The 16,331-nt window shown below is 36.6% G+C and overlaps 1 protein-coding gene across 1 annotated transcript; it reads left to right on the plus strand.

The window, feature by feature from the left end:
• The first annotated feature begins 2,788 nt into the window (after positions 1-2,788).
• Positions 2,789-15,407, plus strand: Znf311 (zinc finger protein 311). The gene is given in 8 exon segments (XM_027922168.3): positions 2,789-4,138; positions 4,243-4,316; positions 4,672-4,753; positions 8,332-8,423; positions 8,945-9,071; positions 9,619-9,723; positions 11,525-13,014; positions 13,016-15,407. Coding segments are annotated over 7 exon segments (2,013 nt in total). The 5' UTR covers positions 2,789-4,138; positions 4,243-4,307; the 3' UTR covers positions 13,124-15,407.
• The last annotated feature ends 924 nt before the right edge of the window (positions 15,408-16,331 follow it).

The following is a 16,331-nucleotide window of genomic DNA, read 5'->3' on the forward strand; positions in this document are numbered from 1 at the left end:
AATATAAGCATAATTGAATCTATATCAAATCAAAGAACAACAAAAAAAAAAAAGGCTGGAGCTGTTAGCTCAATGGTAGAGCACTTGCCTGGCATGTGGGAGGCACTGAGTTTGAGCCTTAGCACATACAAAAATAAATAAAATGAAGGTATTGTGTCCATCTACTACTAAAAATATTTTTTAAAAAGACAAAAAAAAAGCAAATACTTGCTAAAGTTCTTAGTTGAGTTTAAATAATAAGAGTATTAAGAAAAAAATGGAAAAGATTATGGCAGTTAAAAATGAGTTAGAACTACTTTTTTCATTAAAGATAAATCTTGAGGGTCTGAGGCTGTGGCTCAGTGATAGAGCACTTGCCTGGCACACATGAGGCCCTAGGTTCAATCCTCAGCACCACATAAAAATAAAATAAAGGTATTGTGTCCACCTACAACTAAAACATGTATATATATATAAAAAAAAGATAAATCTTGAAACCACAAAGTTGATTACAAAGTACACAATATACCCAATTTTCCCCAAAAATATTGAACCCAAATCAAATCAAATCTTTCAAGATTAAAAAATATGTATGGAGGGAAACTAATTGTACAGAATTTGTAAAATACAAAAATTACACACTATGATATTTGTGGCTACCCATGTATGTACTAAAAAAATACAAACATGGATGGGAATAATAACATCAAAATCAGGATAACAGTAAATCTGGGAAAGAAGGAGGTAGGAATTGGGAAGGGATACCGAAAGAATTTAATTGTAATTGTAATATTTAATTTAATTTAATTGTAATATTTTATGTCTTAATCTAGGTGTTGAGTATTCCTTGGTGTGCCTGACATATTTGCTGTATTTATAAAAGCCCCTGAAAGTGTACTTGGTAATTTTAATAATGGCCATGGGACCTATAAAATTACTTAATACCACATAAGCTTTTATTTCTCCACCAATAATCATAACTTTCAAATTGGGAATGTAGGACAAATAATAATACGAGGAAGATACTTGCCTTAAATGAGTTCAGGTCTTCATGCCTAGCCTGAAAAGTCCTAAAATCAGATTGGCTACAGGACCCTCTGAAGGCCATTTCTGAGGAGTGGAACAGATTCCCAAGACTATCAAATATCCAAATTTTCAAAAAGTAAAAAAAAAAAAGTGAACAGTATAATTAACAGGCTGAAAAGCTTGACATGGACTCCTGGCAAAATTTCAGTATTAATTATTTTAGAAATCTTAACAACAATTGGGGTTAACCAAGAACAAATAGTGTAAATAAATTTATCTCACTAGATTATTAAACTGGTTTAAAGTAAGTCCTTCTTTTTTTTAAATATATTTATCTTTTAGTTGTTGTTGGACACAATATCTTTATTTTATCTCTTTATTTCTATGTTGTGCTGAGGATCAAACCCAAGACCTCACACATGCTAGGTGAGTGCTCTACCGCTGAGCCACAACCCCAGCCCCTAAAGTAAGCCCTTCTTTACAGAGGAATTCAGGCTAGTAAGTGTGTGTGGGGGGGGGGGGGGTGTGAATGTTAGAATAGAAAAATCACAATTTTTTAATTTTTATTTTTTAGTTGAAGATGAACACAATCTCTATTTTATTTATTTATTTTTATGTGGTGCTACTCAGTGCTTCATGCATGCAAGGCAAGCGCTCTACCACTGAGCTACTACCCCAGCCCCAAATCACAGTTTTAAAATCCCTAATGAAATGGTTGATTCTGGCAAAGATTATCAATGGATGAAACCATAATATGAAAGGTTGATCAATTTAGCATGACAAAGAGTGAAGTAAATGTGGCAAAAAGTACATAGCACTACCTGAGAAGAATCCTTACCAAAAAAGTTAAATCTAACTTTAATTAAACCTTTAGAGCTAACATCTACCTTACAGGAAATACATGGCTAGAGAAATTAATTGAATGAGAACACAAATTAATAAAGCCAGTAATGAAACATTTAGGATAACTGACCCAGTTTGTTCAGTGAGTTCCTTATATTGGGGGAAAAGGATGGAAGGAAGGAACTACTTTAAATCTAGATTTAAAAAGAGAACTAAGAATGTGTGAGGCCCCAGGTTTGATTCCCAGCATTGGAAAAAAATAATAATAATTATAGGCAAAAGAATTCAGAGATATAACCAACCATATTAAACGTGTAGATTTTAGATCCTGAGTCAAAAAAGAAAATATATTTAGAGAAATTCAATATGGAGCCCATATTAGGTGATAACCAGGGATTATTTTCCTACATGGAATAATGGTCTTGTAATTCCATAAGAAAATGTCCACGTCGTTTAAGAGATGAAGTTGAAATAACATGTCTGGGTTTTGCTTTAAATATTTCAACAGGAAAATGGAAACCATACATGAAACAGTGCAGCAAAATCTTATCTAGCTCTGAGTGATGAGTTTATGTGGGTTCCTTATACTTTTTTCTCCACATTTGTGTGAGCTTGAAATCGTCTTAGAAAAACTGTTGTTTGGGGAAAAGACAATTATTTGTGTCCTAAGTTGACTTTTTTCATATATTTGCCACAAAATTTCTGTCCATTCCCATCTTGATTTCCCTCCCTGACGGTGAGTCAATGTTACCCTGATCCTCCACCCTCCACAAACTTGAGTAAGATCCTCGAAATAGGAACCGCGAGGACTGAGAATTTCTAGGAAACCGCTCAACCAGAGAGTCTAGGCGTTTCCTAGAAAATCGCCGGAAGTGATGATCCAGGCCGAGTAGGAAGTGGAGCTAGTGTTGTGTTTGTGTTTCTCATTTGGTGCGGAGAGTATCCGCGGTAAGGTCTGGGCCTTAGTGCAGCGTGGGACGGAGTCTTCAGTCCAGGAGCTCTCGAGCTGCCACCGCAGGTGCCCTAACTGGCTAATGGGCTAGTGGGAAAGAGCGGGAGCCGCTACCAGCCTTTCTTAAATACGCCAGCCCGCTCCGGGGTCACCTGAGGTCGCGGGCCCTGAGCGGGCGGTGCTTTGCTGTCAGATGCGGGAAGAGGGTGCATTGCAGGTTTCCTCCTTTAGTCTTGGCATTTCTCGCCGATTTCTTTCTCACTTCCTCTTACTCTAGCTCCCAAGGTATCCTGACCTCTTGTTTATATTCATATCTCTAGCATCCATTCATATATTCATTCATTCAGCCAATTTTTAATCCAGCATTTACAAATGCAGATACTGTTTTAGGATTACAAAAGTGAACAAGTCAGATAAAACTCCCTATCCTCATCGAGTCTAGGAGCCTGCATTTTAGCGCGAGTAGTACTACAATAAATGATGGTTGTGATATATAAAGAACTAATGCACCATACTGGAAAGTGATAAAGTGCCTAGAGAAGAATTAACATAAAGCAAGGTAAAGTATTTCAGGACTAGAAGGAGAAAGTAGGTTGCAATTTTAAATAAGGTAAAGTAGACCTCCCTGGGAAGATGACATATAAGCAACATTTGGCAATAGCTTGAAGTGAACAGACCAGCTAGTAGAAAGGCCTAAGATGGAAATGTGCCTGGAATGGGGGGGGGGAATAAAAAATAAATAAAGGTCATTGTGGCTGAATGGGATTCAATGAAGGGGAGAATAGTAGAAGAGGATGTCAGAGATAATGGTCACATCCTATAGACTGCTAAAAGACTTGAAGCTTTTATCTTGGGGGAGCAGAAGAGTTAATGCCCTGTGCCAAAAGACTTCAGCTTTCATTTCAGTAAAATTGGAGAGTCTTGAGCAGAGATGAAATGACCAACTTAAGTTGTAACTGGAATGTTCAGACAGCTGTATTAAGAAGAGAAAAGGAAGGCAAGGATAGAAGCAAGGAGAGTGGTTAGGAAGCTATTGAAATAATTGAAAGAAGGAATGATAATAATGGTTGCTCAGGCCAAGGTGTTAGCAATGGAGATTGTATTGTAGGAATATTAACACTTTCAATTTGTCTTTCTGTGCTCCCTCATCTCCACAGATGCACCAAGTCCTCAGTGATTCTGTTTTATTCCCCTTCTCGTGGTCACTCTCCTCTCTTTTTGCTCTCCTTCACCGAATATGTAGAAAAGCAAGATGTGAGTTCACACCTGACTTTTGTTGATGATGAACCTGAAATCCAGAGCAATGTTTAAAACATCAAGTCAGATAGCAGCTGCACTGTAAGTCAAGGAGTTTCCTTTTGCTGGTACCACCAAGATTTGTGTCCCCAAAAGGAGACTGGCAAATACAGAAGCCATTTCATTACTATTTGTTTGAAAACTAGATCTGACCATCAAGAAGAAAATAAGGACAGTGGTAGAAGACTATAAAAGAAAGCTGAGTAAAAAGATGCAGCAGGTAAGTAGAGGGGAGGCTACAATATACATCACAAGGAGGAGAAAAGAGAAGTGAGTCCAAGAAAGAAGGAAAGCAGTGAGAGTGTGTTGGGCCTAGACTGACCTTGTGAAGGTCTCTCCTTCTTGACATTGTTTTTCCTGCTTTACTTGCTGATTATTAGTTTTTCAGTTTTAGAGAATAACTGGGTGCCATTTTTGTTTTTCATAATGTATATTGAGAACTGAGTCCTTGATTTTCTTCCCTCTTTTGGTATTTCTGGGAGGTGTTTTCTACAGATAAATCCTTAATGATTGGATGCATCTTCCCATGTATTTTTCTTATAACCTCTCTGAATTCATTTTTCATTCTGCAATAGGTTGTGCTCTCAGATGAGAGTCCAGGATCACCATGCCAGCTACTTTGCATTCCCAGCAATACCCAGCTCCTTCAGAAAAAAGGTGAGGTGCACAGCTATTGTGACAGGAGTCATGCAGCTGAGAATAGAGTAGGGACATAGAATGGGTCCTCCCAGATCCAAAAATCTATTCATTATTGAGCATTTATAGAATGCTTTCTCATGTTTCTGTACTGGGTTTGGATCAGTATTTAGAATAATTTAGTTATTCAGTTTCTGCCCTAATCTTAAATCACATTTGGACAGGGGCTGGGGAGGCAAAAAACAAAGATTTATAAAAATGGCTGGGAATGTAGCTCCGTGTTAAGAGTGTTTGCCTAGCAAGCACAAGGCCCTGGGTTCCATCCCTGGCACCATTAAAAAAAGATACAAATTTTTTGTGAAAATTTTATATAAAGAAATTTATCAAAGAAATCTAATGCATACACTCATTTACTGTATAGCAATATATATGATAAATGGTATACATGTTTGTACATAAATATTTACACATATAAAACTTGTAAAGGGGGATATGCTTGGGAAGTAATATTGGCAAATTATATTGATATTTTGTGTGCATGTATGAATATAGCAGAACAAATTCCATTATTATATACAACTATAATATACAATTAAAAAAAGTGGAAAAAAAACTTTGTAGTATAATTTAGTAACTTCTAGCCAAACACAGTTTTGCCAACATATACAATTTGAAAATATATTAAATTTTATTTCTTTATATATATTTTAAGAACCCTGAAAATTTTAATTATAGTATAAATACTTGAGAAATAAAAGAGCAGTGGCAAAAGAAAGAGTAAATGGTTTCCCATGAACCTTTGAGGCAAGTGAAGGAAAATGGACTAATGGGAGTCTGAGCATTAGAAGTGTGCTCTGATGTTGGGCATGTGGTACATTCTCTAATCCCAGCATTCTCAGGAAGCTGAGGCAGGAGGATTGAATGTTCAAAGCCAGCCTCAGCAAAAAGCAAGGCACTAAGCAATCCAGTGAGACCCTGTCTCTAATAAAATACCAAAAAAGGGCTAGGAATGTGACTCAGTGGTCGATTGCCCCTGGGTTCAATCCCCAGTACCAAAAAATCAAAGTTCTGCTTTGATGATATGTGAAGATCTGTATTAAAGGAGTGCTTGGAGATAGTTGCTGGGACATGGTATTCTAGAGTCAAAATTGGGCCCAGAAAGCCATGAACTTTTGAATAGAGTACTAGGCACACCCAAAAGTAAGCTTTTTAGTATATATTACCTGTAAAAAGAAAAAGGAAAATATATTTTTATATGTAAGAAGAAACTATGTATATGTATAAGATAAGTACTCTGTTTATAAGAAATCAAATGAAAATTAATAATAGAATATATTATAAATTTAGAAGTAGAAAATAATAGATATTACCAAACTTAGGTGCTCATTTTTTAAATTTTTATTTAGTTGTAGATGGACACAATATCTTTATTTTATTTATTTATTTTTATGTGGTGCTGAGGATTCAACTCAGTGCCTCACACAAGCTAGGCAAGCACTCTACCACTGAGATACAACCCCCGCCCATTTTGTTTCATTTTTTAAAATAAAATATACTCATGGGCTAGGGTGTAGCTCAGTGGTGGAGTGCTTGCCTCACATGTGTGAGGCACTGGGTTCAATACTCAGCACCACATAAAAATAAATAAATAAAATGAAGGTACTGTGTCCATCAATAATTAAAAGAATATATTTTAAAAATAAATAAAATATACTCATGACCTGAGTCTTCCAGTCCTCCTTTAACTAGAGAGGAGAAACTGACCTTTCAAATTCTAAAGCTAAAAAATAAAGCTTAAGCATCACTATGAGTTGAGAAAACTAGCCCAATAAGTATGTGGAGGAGAATTTGAGTTATATAGGGGTATGCTTTTGTCAAAATTCATCCAGTGGTACACTTAAGGCTTGTATATTTCATTACATGTAAATTCTATCTTTAAAAAAAATTAAACAAATATTGACTCCAGTTAGTAATATATATGCTAGAGCAGTTAGAGCTGAAGTTACTGATGTTTGCAACTTCCTTTGAAATATATCAAAACATAGATTAAAGTACAGATAGAGGAATAGATATGTGATAAAAAAGCAAATACTGCAAAATGTTAATCATAGAATATAAATGGTTGGTATATGGATATTTACATTTTTCAACTTTTCTGGATATTTGGAAACATTCATAATAAAATGTTGATAAAAAAAGCCAATTGAGAGCTTTAAGTTTGTTGATGTTATAAGGAAAAGAACTTTTATATAGCATTATAGGCAAAATATATATTTGCTATGAGCTCTGTACTATCTAGGTGAGCTTGGGACTGAGACAGAATAACTTGGCAATTTTATAGAGAGACAGTGGAAAAAGTGACTGGAACCACCATAATTAAGACATAGCCTCAGTCTTGGTCAAAAGCTCAAGAGTAACCTAGACCAAAGTGGGTGTTCTTAGGAAATTTCTGTGGGAAGAAATCTAGTTCTAAAATAGAGTTCTGGTCAAATTTGAATAATAATTTTGGATGCCTAAGACCAAAGGTGATCCTAGATTCTTACCAACAGATGGCTTCAACATTGCTGGTTTGTTAATAGCAAAAAGAATTCATTCAGACTTTAATTTAGGGATAAACTGTTAAGAAACGTAAGTCACCTTAAACATTGAAGCTATGAAAGGTTGAAATGACCTTCAAGAAATAAAGCAAGACCCCATTAATTAATAATATGAAGCTGTACTTCTTGCCCAATTCATATAGATTATACCTAGACTATTGGACATTTTGATAAGCTTTCCTTTTTCATCTTAAAAATACTCTCATTTCTCTTAGGTTTATATAATCTTTTACCTTTTAAAATGCCAAATGTGGGGCTGGGGTTGTGGCTCAGTGGCAGAGTACTTGCCTAGCATGTGTGAGGCACTGGATTCAATTCTCAGTACCACATATAAACAAATAAATAAATGTCTGTCGACAACTAAAAAATACTGAAAAAAAAAAAAATGCCAAGCATGCAATACCACATTCATGTGGGGAAGATGGCTTAGTAGTAGGAAATTAGTAAGAAAAGGGTTCAGTATCAGCAAAAAAGTTATTTCTCTCTGGTAAAACAAGGAAATTTTTTATTCTAATAAACTAACAAGTTAGACCAGCCATTTAGTTACCTATAGAAACAAACTTGACCTGTTACTGGATATTACTGTTCAACATCTCCTGTTCCCCCATATGTCCCTTCTCTCCCCACAAATCTTTTGGAGGAAATGACCTCAGTATTCAGATACAGAAAGAAATGTTATTGTACAAGCTGAGAATCAGTAATTTAAGCCTTTTTACCTGATCTATTTGAGGAGGGGTAAGATTATTCAAAGACAAACCAGAAAAAAATTATGTAGTAAGTGAGAGAGGGAGAGAATGTACTTAAAGCTGGCTTGGCTGCCATGCCAGTGCTGATAGCTCAACACTGAAAGCTAAGCCTAGAGAAATAGTGGAGAAGAGAATATCATATGACAGTAGGCTTGACCCCTAGGTTAGAGCTGCTGTGCTTCTGCATTTGGTGAAGAAGAGATTGAAGCAGGTTTTGTTATGCTAAACTGACTCTTGCATATTTCTCTTCCCTCAGTTCTACCAGCTTCTCAATATCCTGTCTTCACTAAAGATGGAAGTCAAGAAAACCTACTAGAAACAGATGCCACACTGATGAGCTGGGCCCAAGTGAGCTGAGGCACCTTTCATCCTTCCTGAAACTATTTCAATACCTCCTAAATATGGCCTTCTTTTCTTTTTTTTTTTTTTAAAGAGAGAGAGAAAGAGAGAATTTTTTAATATTTATTTTTTTGGTTTTTGGCGGACACAACATCTTTGTTTGTATGTGGTGCTGAGGATCGAACCTGGGCCACACGCATGCCAGGCGAGCGTGCTACCGCTTGAGCCACATCTCCAGCCCCTGGCCTTATTTTCACTACATTATATGGTTACACAAATCTCAAACCAAGATGCTCCCTCTCATAAGGAACATTTTGTTGGAGAACAAACCACTTGTAGATTGTTTCCTCTTTTGTTATTTTTCAGTATTAAAAGCCTGTGTTCCCTTTCACTTCATTTCTAAATATCGACCAAACAGTAACAGTCTTTCACTTCTATAAACCTTCTCCCTATAAATTCCTTTCTTCTGTCTCTGTTTCCTGAGGAAACTGTGGGGTTTTCTCCTGGACAACAGGAACTTATTGTTTCAGGCATCGCTAACATTTGAGGATATAGCTGTGAACTTCTCTAGTAAGGAGTGGCAGAGTCTGACCTATTTTCAAAGGCATCTCTACAAAGATGTGATGTTGGAAAATTATGGAAACATGGTATCCCTTGGTAAGAACCTTTTCTGCACTTGGCGTAGTGCTTTCTCCATCCTTAAAAAAATAAAATAATGCTCATTTTGTTGTGTATAGGCTCGCATATTGAAAGTTAGAGCCCTCTTTCTTAACCATCAGGATCTTGCCTAAAAATAAAAGTTTTGGTTTACCTTTGTTGTACAACAGGTAACCTTTTAGGCATTTTTGTTATTGTTTTCTAATTCTTTGGAATGGTACTCTGTCTGGGTGAAAGGGAGATACCTAGCTTCTCTTTTCCTCAGGTTCTTGCTTCTTCAGCTCCCTAGTTTTTCCATTAAATGGCATGTGTTCAGCTCCTAGTTGTGAACTGCCTTCTAGGGGCCTAAAATAGTAGCCTTCTAAGGCTTTTCTAAGACAGTTTCCAAACAAATCCTTGTACCTGTTTCCAGAATGCTAAAGAAACCCTTTTCTCTACCTAAGTAGGTATTTCTTTCCTGTCTCCTTACACAAACAGAGGGATCAGGGCCAAGTGTAAGAACAGCTCCTTGTTGTTCTATACAGTCTCATTCCTTCTCTGCAACCAGGATTTTCATTTCCTAAACCTCCTTTGATCTCCCATCTGGAGCAAGAAGCAGAGCCATGTGTTCAGGATCTACAGTACGGGAGGTTCCTGAGCTGCTCCTTCCCAGGTGAGTGATGATGAAGCTTTTAGTTCCGTATCGTCTTCCATGTACAAAATGATTATAGAATGTTCTTAGTGATAGTTCATCCATCCTGAAGGCCCCAGAAATGAAATCCATTTACAACTCAAGAAAAAGAAAACAACAGCAACAAACATGGGTAGTAGTCTTTCATTATCTAATTGGTCCCCTCCAATCTATCTAATAACCTTTTGCAGTTAAGCCCTTTTAAAAAGCTCAGAAAATTGCTTTCCTCTTTGTATATGAGTTATTGCAGGGCTCAGAGAGCGATAAGTTGAAGGAGGAGAGAGGCAGTTGAGGCAGAGGGAATAACATGTGAGAAAGTATTGTGGAATAAAACAAATAAACTTGGACTAGTAGAGTATGACCAGAGCAAAGAACTTAGGGTAATTTGTAGAGAAAGTTCAGGAGCAGTAGAAAAAAGCAAGATCATGGTTTGAAGGATATTCTATGAGTGTTTGATAAGCTACATGCCTTGAACTTTGTAACTAACATTGGTTAAGTACATCAGTATGGCAAGTGTTTTATATACATTAACTCATGTAATTATGGACAGATGATCCCATTTTATAGATAAAGCTATTGACTCAAGAGAATTGAAGTTATCCTTCCAAGTTCACACATTTATTAGGTACCAGAACTAGAATCTGAGCCCAGCTAGGGCTCTTGACTGTATGCTTTACTTCCTTTCTTTCTGGGTGACTCTGGAGTACCATTTGAAGTATTGTAAGTTGAGTGACATTATTAGAAAGAATGGTTTGGAAGGAGTGTGGAGTATATGTTAAATGGGAACCAGACTAAAGGACATTTGAGGGGTATTACAGATAGCTAGTGAGAATGCACAGGTGGAAATGGAGAAGGGAGATTGATTTTGGATTGTTTGGTTGCCAAGAATAAAAATTTACTCTAAGCAAAAGAACATAAACTCTTTATTCAGGGTATGCCGTGGCACTTAAATCAGGCCTATCTCTCCAACTGTTTCTCTTCATTCTTTTCTGCCAAATTGATCTTTTTTGCCCCTCAGAGCAAATGGCAGAACATTCCCTCCCCTGTGTCATATACTTTCCTGCCACCACTTCTCTCAGAGCCTGATCTTGCCTGCACTCAGATCACTATTCCAAAGGCTAAGATGAGAGAATCTAGCCTGGTTTGGATCAAAGTGTTACCCAGCTCTAATCCTTCCCACCCAAATGGACAGTCACACAGGAGAAATATGGCCATCCAGAACCCACTCTTAGGATCAAAGCAGATACTTCTTTTAAAGGGGACTGCATCAGGATTTCAGCACCCCTTTAGCAGATCACCTCATAATTAGAATTTGTAAAATGTTAGCTGAGTAAATATGAGGGGAGGGAGAAGGAAATAAAGATGATTTTCAGTTTTCTAGCTTGTGTATGAAGTTGTGGCTAGGTGTATGAAGTTGCTGCTCACTAAACTAGGAGACTGTAGAAGAGGAGTATTTTTGTAAAGATTTTATATAAAGTTTGCCAAGTTTAAAATGTCTTCATACTTCTCAATGTTTCAGCCTACCCAGGTGAATGATAGAGAAGCTTTCAGTCTCTTCCCTTTAATGTGACAAAATGGTCATATAATGTCCTGACCTTTGACACAATGTTAGTAACTTTTCTAGCATGAAAGTTATTTGCTCTTTTTTTGTGTTTATGAAAATTTTTTAATTTGTTTTTATTTTTTTATGTCATTTACTCTTCAAACAGATTCACATTGCTTCACCTCTCCTATCTTATTTTCTTATTTTCTCTCCTCTGACAGTCTTATTTTCTCTTTTAAGTACCAACAGGCAGGATTTGGCCTGGGAGTGAGAAGGCACCTTCAGAACAAGAAGTATTTGAAAACAGAGAAGTCTTCTGGGTGAAATGTAACAGTCTTCTAAATATTGTTTCCCAGGATCCTGAAGTTAGAGAAGTTTGTATGCAGGATGTCAAACTAGAAAATCAATGGGAAACATTTGTAAGGGGAGAACTGAGAGAAGTGAGAGAAGGCTCTACGGAAGTGACCTTCAAAAAGGGAAAGAACCAGAAGGTACTTAAAAAAATCTTTAATTCAAACTCAAAACATATTTCATATAATAGAGTGTTTACAAAGCAAAAACTTCATGAATATACGAAATGTGACAAAAAATTCAGCTGGCATTCAGACCTAATTCTCCTTGATCAAATTCATTCTGGTGAGAAATCCCATGTCTGTAAAGAGTGTGGGAAAGCTTTCAAGACCAGAAATCAATTTTCTGTACACTACATAATCCACACAGGAGAGAAACCTTTTAACTGTACACACTGTGGGAAAGCCTTCAACAGCAGATCAGCTCTTTGCAGACATAAAAAAATCCACAGTGAAGAGAAGCCTTATGAGTGCCAGGACTGTGGGAAGGCCTTCAAGACCAGGACACGTCTCAGTGTGCATCAGATAGTCCACACTGGGGAGAAGCCTTACAAATGTAATGACTGTGGAAAGGACTTCCAGTTTAAGCATTCCCTTATTGCCCATGGCAGAATCCATACTGGGGATAAACCATATGAATGTGAGGAGTGTGGGAAGGCTTTCAGAGGGAGTTCAGATCTCACCAAACACAAAAGAGTCCACACTGGGGAGCGACCTTATGAGTGCAACAAGTGTGGGAGGGCCTTCAGTCAAAGCTCAGACCTAAGCAAACACAGAAGAGTCCACACTCAGGAGAAACATTTTGGGTGCCCTCAGTGTGGAAAAGCCTTTAGTATCAAGGCAGATTTCAAGAAGCATAGAAGAATCCACAATGAGGAAAAACCTTACAAGTGTGAGAAGTGTGGAAAAGCCTTCCGTCATAACTGTAAGCGCAGGGCTCATGAACTAGAACACACAGGGAAGAAGCCCTATCCATGTGGAGATTGTGGGAAAACTTTCCAGGATAGGCACTGCCTTACCATCCATCAAAGAATCCACACTGGAGAGAAACCTTATAAATGTTTGGAATGTGGCAAAGCTTTCAGTGGGAAGTCCAACTTGACCAATCATCAAAGAATTCACACTGGAGAGAGACCCTACACATGTGAGATTTGTGGAAAGGCCTTTCATCATAATTCAGTACTGAAGCAACACAAAAGAATCCACACTGGTGAAAAGCCATATACGTGCTATGAGTGTGGCACATCTTTCCGTCAGTACTCAGCTTTAACTGGACATAAGCGACTTCATACTGGAGAGAAACCTTATGAATGTGAGGAGTGTGGCAAAGCTTTCAGGGTGAGCTCCAATCTTACTGAACATAAGAAAAGAAAACATTTGAGTATGGAGAAGCCATGAGCTTGGTGAGAATGGGAAATCCCTCTCTCCAGTAAACATTTCCCAGACCTTCTCAGTAATCAGTATTTTGACCATTCATGCCAGATTATAATGATTCTGTTGTTTACAACTTTCCATTTCCTTACCAACTCTTAGACTGGTCCTTCTTGTTCTCCTACATAGGGTTTTCCTGACTGCTAATTGTGAGACACGCCCACCCCCCCCAGAGGCTTTATCCTTTCTTTATCTTACGTATTCACTAAATTTATAAAAGAAAGAGATGAACAATGGGTTACCCAGCATTTCTCAAAATTTCTTGAAAGTGTTTTATAAGTTAGTGTTCTTAAAAACAATTATATATTTTTTTGTTTGTTTGTTTTTCAGTGAGCACAGTCACTTTCAAGGGTTTATCAAACTTTTTTTTTTTTGGGGGGGGTGGGGATATAGGGGTTTGAACCCAGGGGCACTTAACCACTGAGCCACATCCCAAACTCTATATATATAGAGAGAGAGAGACAGGTTCTTGCTAAGTTGCTGAGGCTGCCTTTGAACTCACAATCCTCAGCCTCCTGAGCCACTTGAATTACAGCCATGCACCACCATGCCTGGCTCTCACTGTCAAACACTTCTAGATAACAATAAATAATTTGTTTAATCCATACAATGTTCCTATAAAAAGAAGAATTTGAGGTATAGAAAGATTAAGAAACTTGCTTAAAGCCAGTCAAGGTGGCACAACGCCTGTAATCCCAGCTACTTGAGAGGCTGAAGCAGGAGGATCCCAAATTCAAGGACAGTCTGGGCAATTAAGTGAGACTCATCTAAAAGTAAAAAAAAGCCAGAGATATAGCTCAGGGGTAGGGCACTTGATTGGCATGTGCAAGGCCCTAGGTTCAACCCCAGTACCAAAAGAAATGAACTTGTCCGGGATCATATGACTAATAAATTCTGCACAAATTATCCTCCCAAGTGTTTAGACTTACCTAGGCAATTCCCATATGCATACACCAAATCTTTTGGCATAAAGTTTTACCTCAGTTCAACACAAAACATTTTTAATTGATAAGCATTGATTATTTTTTGCCAAGGTATTAAACTTAAAACTGGTACTTCTCTGTATTGTATATCAGGATTCCTAAGCTTCAGAGTGAAAATGGAAGTGAGAGAATGAGTAGATTTAGGAATTACAGATAAGTCAGAAATACAGTGTTAAGTAGCAATTTACTTAGGAAAGAGTTTGAAGTCTTATAAATACAACAAAATTTTTCTAACTTTATTTCTTAAATATTACTATGTTCATTTGCATAGCATATGAAATACTCTTACAAATATATTTTTATATATATTTCAAGATTCTCTGTGTTCATATCCTTCCCTTTCTCTTCTAAATATTATCACTTTATGTGTCCTTTGTTGCAGACAGAATGAAATACCAAGACATAATAAGGCTATTAAAATAGAAGTTAAAAAGTAATTGTTTGTTTTTATTAACATCATTGAGAACTTAGCCTAAGTTCTCTCACTGGTAAAGAGATGAACACTGTCAGCGGCAGGGTGCTTAGTTAGTGTGTTCCAGGCCTGGGTTTCATCCTCCGCACAGTAGTTTAAAAGAAAGAGATGAACAATGGGTTACCCAGCATTTCTCAGAATTTCTTGAAAGTGTTTTATAAGTTAGTGTTCTTAAAAATAATAAATTTAGGAAATTCTGATTAGGTAAGGTTGTGTGTTTTGTCATTTTGTTGTTGTTCCCTTAAAGATTTTTCAGGGCCTAACCCATTTTTCTGTATAATTAAAACACACTAATTAAAAGAAATTTCTGAAGGCCTATAATATGTTGATGTCCATTCTGAATCTATAAAAACATTGTCCACTAGGAACCTATAAAAACATTGCTTTCCAAAAATAATTAACCATAGAATCTTTGTTTAGGGGAGCATCTTCATGGATTATGTTGTTTCACAGAGAATGTTTTGGAAAATGGTTACATATCTAGTAAAATAGACAAGGAATTCAAGAGATAAAATTTTCTAGTAACAAATTCCATGTGAACTATGGTTTATTATACAAAAGTTATAAATGAAAGCATTATTTCTCAGATTCAGTATCTACAGAAAATTAGCAATAGTTTTATATGGCCACTTATATTGTTTGTTGATGAAAACATTTAGGATGTATTCAGTTAAAATTGTTTCTATAAAGCATAAAACTGTATATCTGGCTTTCAGATGATAAAACATGATTTAAGAACAGAACTTAATGTAATGTGTCTGGAAATTGGCAGTGGTTTTCCATAATTTTTGATAAGAGAACCTTTTATTTGATGACCAACAAATTTCACAGACCACACTCTTCCCCCATGTGTGCACATATGGAGGTAGTTGTGCTTTGATGCTTAATGATGAAATGTTCTCTTCTAGAGTGTAAAGTTTTGATCATTTATGATGCATATATATGCTTTTGGAAAATATTCATTTGTTGTGCATTTGGACTTTGAAATCAGAATCCTCAGCCCTGCTTGAGAACCATATAGTATATCCCTTAATATCACTTCTTTTAGTTAGTGTTTTATCAGAATCTATCAAGCTAGAAATTCCAGTTTAAGTTCTGGACCATCCTGAAATGTTGCTGTTTTGTTTAGATAGCTTAGCTAGTTGGAGAGTCAAAACCTTCAGACACAGCTTGCTGGAGGAGGTGACAAATTAACATTCTGTTATGAAAGTTAAGAAACCTCTATATGGAACCCAAAACAGATTGCCTCTAAACTCTATCTTCTTCAATCCATTTTCAACATGACCATTGTCACCCCAAAATATTACTATGATCCTGATACTAACTTTAAAAACCCCTGATTAAATCTCAGTCTTAGTGTAAGAAACTTCAAATTACTAATTTGACATCCAGGAATATTTTGATGTTTCTAGAACATTTAAAATGAATCTAGTGAGAAAGCATTTGAGAAAATTTCAGGTATTTTACTGGGTGGAAAAAGAAGTTTTTGATTTGTTTTGAGGTTTTTGAAGGACTACTTTATAAGCAATGGGTTAATTGTGTTCTGCAATTATCCAAGGACATAGAACTACAATCCATGGGTAGACACTACAAAAAGACATTTCTGTACATTTAAAAGAGAACTAGAATAGATTGCCATAAAGTATTAAGTTTGGTAGGCATACTTTTTAAGGAATTTATGAGTCAGGTAATAAATAATAGATAATAAAACCCATTAGTGTTAGCTGGGAGCAGCATATGCCTGTAATCCCAGCGGCTTGGGAGGCTGAGGTAGGAGGATTACACGTTCAAGCCCAGCCTCAGCAAATTAG

The sequence above is a fragment of the Marmota flaviventris genome, chromosome 6, assembly GCF_047511675.1.
Source record: "Marmota flaviventris isolate mMarFla1 chromosome 6, mMarFla1.hap1, whole genome shotgun sequence".
Taxonomy (NCBI): Eukaryota; Metazoa; Chordata; class Mammalia; order Rodentia; family Sciuridae; genus Marmota; species Marmota flaviventris.